Here is a 6,971-nt window from a genome sequence, read left to right as displayed (position 1 = left end):
ATCAATTGAAACCAAGAAAATCCCCATTAAAAATAACTAGCTGTACAAGTCGGCACAAATAGTTACTTCCACATCTAAACAATCTAATGCAACATGCTTATTTCCAAAGCTGCCATTTTATCATTCCACCCTCCTCAGGTCCAAATGTGATAAGCATTTGTACCCAAGGAGCCATCAAAACACTTTTTGCCACCACATTCATAGAAGAAGTCTCAAAACAAATAAACTGGACATCTCAATTTTTTTTTCTTGATAAGTAACTGGACATCTCAATTTATTTGAACTTTTAGCTCAATTTTTTTCTCCTTCAAAGTTCCACGGGAATAAATTGAAATACTAATCCTATCTCCTATCCATGCAAAACAAATAAGCAGAAAGGGAAGGATAGCTATATTACTTCATTTGACAACACAACATTATGGACATCAGTTGCAAAGTATAATAAATCCATACCCGAAAAAAAAAAAAAAAAAAAAAAAAAAAAAAGCACAAAGGAAAGGATAGCCATAATACTTCATTTGACAACACTCAATGCTATGGACATCAGTTGCAAAGTATAATAAGCAAACAACTCAGTAGTTGAATGAAGTAATCAAACAATATGGAAGTTGAAACATTTTTTTTTGATAAGTAAGAAAGATATATAATAAAAGCTACCTCATGAAAACACAAGGCAGAACAGAGAATACAGAGAAGGAAACAAACAAAAAGAGAGGAGAAGAAGAAAAAAGAAAACAAACGGAGACAACAAAAAGCAAATTAATTACAGAGAAGAGAACTAAGGAACATAGGGATAGAATCACTAGAGGTGAGTCCCCAAGCCCTAGACCAATCAAAAAGAGAGCCACTAAAGTAAGCGAGCAGCTGGTCATCAGACTTGTCCCTATCCTCAAAAGTACGCCAATTACGCTCCCTCCAAATACACCACATTAGGCACAACGGAGCTAGATTCCAAACGCTAGAAGAGTGCTTTCCAAACCAATTCCACCAACCTAATAGCATATCTGCAACCGATCTTGGCAAAACCCAAGAAATCCCAAAGGATCTAAAAACCATGCTCCACAACAGATAAGCTTTGTCACAATGGAGAAGCAAATGATTCACCGACTCCCCATTACAACGGCACAAAATGCACCAATCTACAAAATCGAATCCTCTATACTGCAAAATATCCCCTGTAAGAATCTTCTCCCAAGCCGCAGTCCAAATGAAGAAGGAGACGTGAGTAGGAGCCTTAGCCTTCCAAATACCTTTCCAAGGAAAAGTAATAGGCAGGGAGCTTCGGAGCTTATTGTAGAACGAGCGGATGTCAAAAACCCCTTTCTTCATCAATTTCCAAACCATGCGGTCTCCTTGCTCAGATTGAGGTAAGTTAGAACCCATGATTTGAAGGAAATCATCCACCACACCCATCTCCCAATCATTTGGATTTCTAAGTAAAAGAACCTTCCAACTTCTCCGAGCCTCGGTCCCCAAACGTTCAAGAGAAGAGGCCACCGAAGCCTCTCTATTAGAAGCAATCCCATACACTACCGGGAAAGAAAGATGGAGTGGTGAGTCCCCACACCACTGGTCCGTCCAAAGCTTCACTCTATCCCCCACCCCTACCTCAAACCGGATGTGTTTGCTAAACACCTCCCATCCTTTTCGGATACTTCTCCATAAGCCACACCCATGAACACCCCTGCCCAGTTTGGAAGACCAACCCCCCCACTCTTCCCCAAACCGCCATAGCCATTTTCCTAGTAAAGCTTTGTTAAACGTAGATAACTTCCTTATACCCAAACCACCATTAACCTTAGGAGCACACACCTTATCCCATCCCACCAAATGAAGCTTGGAATCCCCCCACAAGAAGTCCCTCTGAATCTTCTCAATCTTATTAGCCACATGCGAAGGGATGGTAAAAAGGGATAAAAAGTAGGTAGGAAGATTGGAAAGCGTACTCTTAATCAGTGTCAATCTACCACCTTTAGACAAATACAACTTCTTTCACCCGGCCAACTTAAGACTAATTTTTTCCAAAATAGGATTCCAAATAGAAGGGGACTTATGGGCAGCCCCCAACGGCATACCAAGATAGGTCATAGGCAAAGACCCAATCCGGCAACCCAGGATCTCTGCCAAGGCATGAATATTGTTAACCTCCCCTACAGGAACCAACTCGCTCTTTAATACATTAACCTTCAAACCTGTGACAGCCTGGAAACAAAGGAGAAGCATACGCACATGAAGGATCTGCTCCACATCCGCATCACAGAAAAGGATAGTATCATCCGCAAACAAAAGATGCGAGACACACTCCCCTACACCTCGTCTGCCTATAGCCTGAAAACCCCAGATCAAGCCAGCACCTTCAACTCTTTTCATCATCCTACTTAAGACCTCCATCATAACTAAAAATAACATAGGAGATAGCGGATCCCCTTGTCTTAGGCCCCTCGTGCTCCCAAAAAAGTCAGCTGGAGCCCCATTAATCAAAATAGAGAACTGGACAGTTGAAATACAAGTGCGAATCCAACTACACCACTTCTCCCCAAAACCCATTCTCTTTAAAAGATCCAGAAGAGCCTCCCAATTCACATGATCGTAAGCTTTCTCAATGTCTAGCTTACAAATATCCCCCGGGATCTTGCTCTTCACACGACTATCAACACACTCATTAGCAATAAGAACTGAGTCAAGAATCTGTCTGCCTCCCACAAAACTATTCTGAGACTCAGAAATTAATTGATCTAAGACCTGTTTCATACGGTTTGCCAAAACCTTAGACAAGATCTTATACAAGCTCCCCACCAGGCTGATAGGTCGAAAATCTCTAATATTAGAAGCATCGATTTTCTTGGGGATAAGAGCTATAAAGGTAGCGTTCAAAGATCTCTCAAACTTATTGTGCTGATAAAATTCCTCAAAAACTGCTAGAACATCCCTTTCCACCACTCTCCAGCAATGGTGGAAAAAAGCCATAGAGAAGCCATCAGGACCTGGAGCTTTATCTCCAGCCAGCTCATTAACGGCTAAAAGAATCTCCTCCTACTCAAACCTCCTTTCAAGCCAACCCCTCTCCAACCCATCAAGCTGATCAAACTCCAAACCTTCCACAAAAGGCCTCCACTCCTCTGACTCCTGGTACAAATTTTTATAAAAATTTACTACCTGAACAGCCACCTCAGATTCCTCCTCATAAATCACCCCGTCCACCTCCACAAAACTCAGATGATTAAACCGTCTACGGGAATTAGCCACCTTATGGAAAAAAATTTTATTTTTATCTCCTTCCTTAAGCCATAGCATCCTTGATTTCTGTCTCCAAGAGATTTCTTCCATAGAGAGAAGATTTTCCACTTCCGATCTCATCACAGCTCTCTCACAAATCTCTGCCTCTGAGAGGCCAATCTCCCCTTCCTTGACATCTAACGATTTCAAAGTCTCTAATAAATGAGTCTTTTTGCGTCCAACATGACCAAACTCCAATCGGTTCCACTGAACGATGTCCTCTTTCAAAGCATTCAACTTTTTGTCAAAAACAAAACTAGGAGTGCCAGAGAAAGAATGCTGACTCCACCAAGACTGAACTATATCGGTAAACTCATCCGTCTTAAGCCACATATTCTCAAACCTAAACAGACTTTTCCCCCTCGCCATTCCCCCTACCTCCACTAGAATTTGAAAATGGTCAGAAACAGGACGAGGGAGAATCCGTTCGGTCACATCCGGATATTGCTCCTCCCAATCATGAGACACCAAAACTCTGTCAATCCTGGACATCGAAGGCCTTTCTGACCCGCTAGACCAAGTAAAGCTCCTTTCTGACCTGCTAGACCAAGTAAAGCTCCCTCCCTCCAAAGGTAAATCTATCAAATTAAGATCCTTAATGAACTCCAAAAAAAGTTCCATAGCCGGAGTAAGACGGGAGTTACCCAACCGCTCACTAGGGAAGCGGACAATATTGAAATCCCCAATGCAACACCAAGGGACATTCCAGTAATGCTGAACACCTGCCAACTCGTCCCACATTAATCCCCTCGCATTGTTATCTATTGGGCCATAAACCCCCGAACACGCCCAACTGAAACCGTCCCCCACCCCTTGCCACCGAATAGACACTGAGAAAGAGCCCACCAAAACCTCCGTCCTCTCTAAAACCCTTCTATCCCACATCATCACAACCCCTCTGGCTGTCTGGACAGCATCCAAGGCCACCCAATCCACATAAGGACAGCTCCACAAATTACCTACCATCTGTCTATCCAAACCAGAAAGTTTAGTTTCTTAAAGGCATATTACATCACACTTCCACTTACGCAAACAATTCTTCACTACCAAACGTTTCCGACAGTCATTCAGCCCCCTAACATTCCAAGAGAGAATTTTTAAATGCATAAAGACATGAAGTCCCCGGCTGAAAAGAATCTCAGCAACCAGCCACTACCTACCATCGTAGTTAACCGAAGACTGCAAGTTCCTCAGCTCTCTCTTTCCCTTGTCCTTATAGATAACCACTTTTCTAGATTCTGTAACTTTCCTGTTTAGCACTTTGGCAGCCTCCGTCTCCCTCTCAATCTTCTGTAACAAAGCAATGCACAACTTTTCATGACGGCACAAAGGCAGCCCCACCAATTTACTAAAACCAGGGAGCCTATTCTTCACCCATCTAGAAGTATCCTGAGTATCCACACACTCCACTGCCTGGTTATCACGGTTCAGCTCATCTGACAGAGGTAACCCACCGGGAGTGATAGCCAACAGAGGAATAGGTGAACTACCTTCACCACCCAAACCCATATCAGAAAAATTCACCCCTTCCTCCGCCAAAGAACACACCCCAGGGACAACACTCAATGCCATTGTGGGTAACTCTGCTGATCTGGGTTGCTCAAATACAAGGGCCGCTTTCGGCGGGACAGCACTATTGTCCAAGCCACCTTCATCCCCCTCAATGTCACCCAGAACCAAAAGACCAGCCCGCGATAAGCTCAGAAGAAAATCAGATAAAAAACCTTCAACCGGTGACCACGGAAGCAAGTTATCTAACTTACCCAGTGACGACGTGGACTCATCGGAGCTAGTTCCGACAAGGAAGTAGTCGTCGGCCTTGCCCATTAAAAATGAAGGCAGGACAGGGCTGATTCCGGCGAAGAAATGGCCATCGGCCTTTACCTGGGCCACCGCGAGCTCGTCGAAGCATGTGCCGGCGGAGAAAGGGCCGTCGGCCACCACCGGAGCCACCGTGAGCTCGTCGGAGCAAGTGCCGGCGCAGGAAGGACCGTCGTCCTTACCCTGTAACGACGTGGGCTCACCGAAACTAGTACCGGTAAAAAGCCATCAGCCTCACCAGATGCTAGCAAGGGCATGACGGAGGACGACATGCACCGGCCCGACACCCCTGACTCTAAATCTGCTTCCAACGGGACCTGGGCTACAGCTCCTTTACCAGCCCAAGAGCTCTCTCCCACTTCAACAAGACTTGGGCCTGAAAAAAGACCCTCTCTAGTGTCTGGGCTTGTTCCAAGGCCCATAAAAGGCTTAACTACAGCCTGATTAGAGCTCCATTGAATCCATTTAAAAGCCTTAGAAATCTCTCTACCAGATTCATGCGAATCCCCTCTGCACTTCGTATCTCCCCCTTTCTTTCTATCCCAGAAAACCCATCTCCTCCCCATCACATCAACCTCCACGACAAGACCTCTCCCAGACCAGCAAGATCTCCTAGCATCACTCTTCTTCCCCATAACAAAATCTTTTGAATTCAAATTAATACTAGGGAAATGTAGCCTAGTGTCTGCCAGGTTTTGCTCACCAACCTCTGCCACCTCATAAGAGCAAAGCTCCCTCCTAGCTCCTCCCACCACCTTCATCCTACCAGATTTCACCACCGGTAAATCCCCCTCTTTAACACCAGAGATTCTCAGATTCACTCCCATCTTCTCCTCCCCTATCTGTGGTAACTTCCTTTTGGCAATTGTTCCTAGTTGCTTTGGTTGCTTCCTTTCCTCTATTCTTCCATGTAAACCTTGCACAACTTCAGCAAAAGATCTAGAACCTACAGCCTCCAAGTTAGACCTACGCACCTGAGGAATGAATTTGGGAAATCCATTTCCTCCCACTACATATTGAGAAGGGTTCAGTAGTTTTCTAAGTTCAAGGCCAAAAGCCCTCCAACCAAGACTCTCTTTGCCTTCCGGAATGATAATCGACCTCCTAGACCCACCAGCTTTGAGCTTAGTCAACAGCAAGAACTGACCAGCAAAGTTGCAACTACATTGGAGAGTAAAAGCTGTGTCACCTTCTCTAAAAATAAAAAACTGTTTGGAACTCACCCCAATAACAAGGTGTTCTATGCTAGACATCAGTCAATGTGCTGCATTCCTACCCATAAAGACTGATCTCATAAAGAATTTGCCCCTCTCAAAAATCCTTAACATGAAATAACGACCCCCTTCCTCTAAAACTAAATGAAAAAATTTTGACTCAATGAAGAATTTACGAACTCCCCCCATGTAAACTGCACTTTCCAACTTTGCTTTCCAAAATAATATGGAAGTTGAAACATAACGCATAAACCTTACACTAGCATACATATGATGCTAGTTTCTCTAAAGTTAACTCAGAGAATAAGAACTGGAATAAACAGGAAGATAGAAGCATGCATAGGAAAGGAGATACCTGTAAAATTCTTTAATTACTGCAATGGACATATCTTTAAGGCGTTCTTCAGGCAACTTTTCTGAAGGAACATTTTGGGGAACAGCTGCTCCCTCCATGTGTGATGTTGGTGAAGTGACAACGGATCTATCAAAACTCCGATCAGGATTCCTTAGGTCTCTGTGACCAAAATTTACATAACGCTCTTGAGGGCTTGATTGGTCATAAGCTGCTGGAGCAGCAAATCTATCCAGAATATATCTTGGAACAAGTTCATCTCTTGGGCCATAAGTTGTCCGCTCCGACACCATACTGTAACCATTCAA

General features: G+C 44.0%; 1 protein-coding gene across 1 annotated transcript; it reads right to left on the bottom strand.

Moving 5' to 3' along the window:
- Positions 1 to 3,033: 3,033 nt before the first annotated feature.
- On the bottom strand, positions 3,034 to 4,242 carry LOC115984952. The gene has a single exon (XM_031107932.1). The coding sequence runs from the start codon at positions 4,240 to 4,242 to the stop codon at positions 3,034 to 3,036; it is 1,209 nt and encodes a 402-aa protein (XP_030963792.1).
- Positions 4,243 to 6,971: the final 2,729 nt, after the last annotated feature.

This window comes from Quercus lobata, chromosome 4, assembly GCF_001633185.2.
Source record: "Quercus lobata isolate SW786 chromosome 4, ValleyOak3.0 Primary Assembly, whole genome shotgun sequence".
Classification (NCBI taxonomy): Eukaryota; Viridiplantae; Streptophyta; class Magnoliopsida; order Fagales; family Fagaceae; genus Quercus; species Quercus lobata.
Note: the sequence above shows the minus strand (reverse complement) of the source record. Positions and strands in the feature narration are given on the sequence as shown.

Coding starts and splice junctions, on each gene's coding strand:
- LOC115984952 (XM_031107932.1), bottom strand. CDS start 4,242: ATGGTAGGTAATTTGTGGAGCTGTCCTTATGTGGATTGGGTGGCCTTG.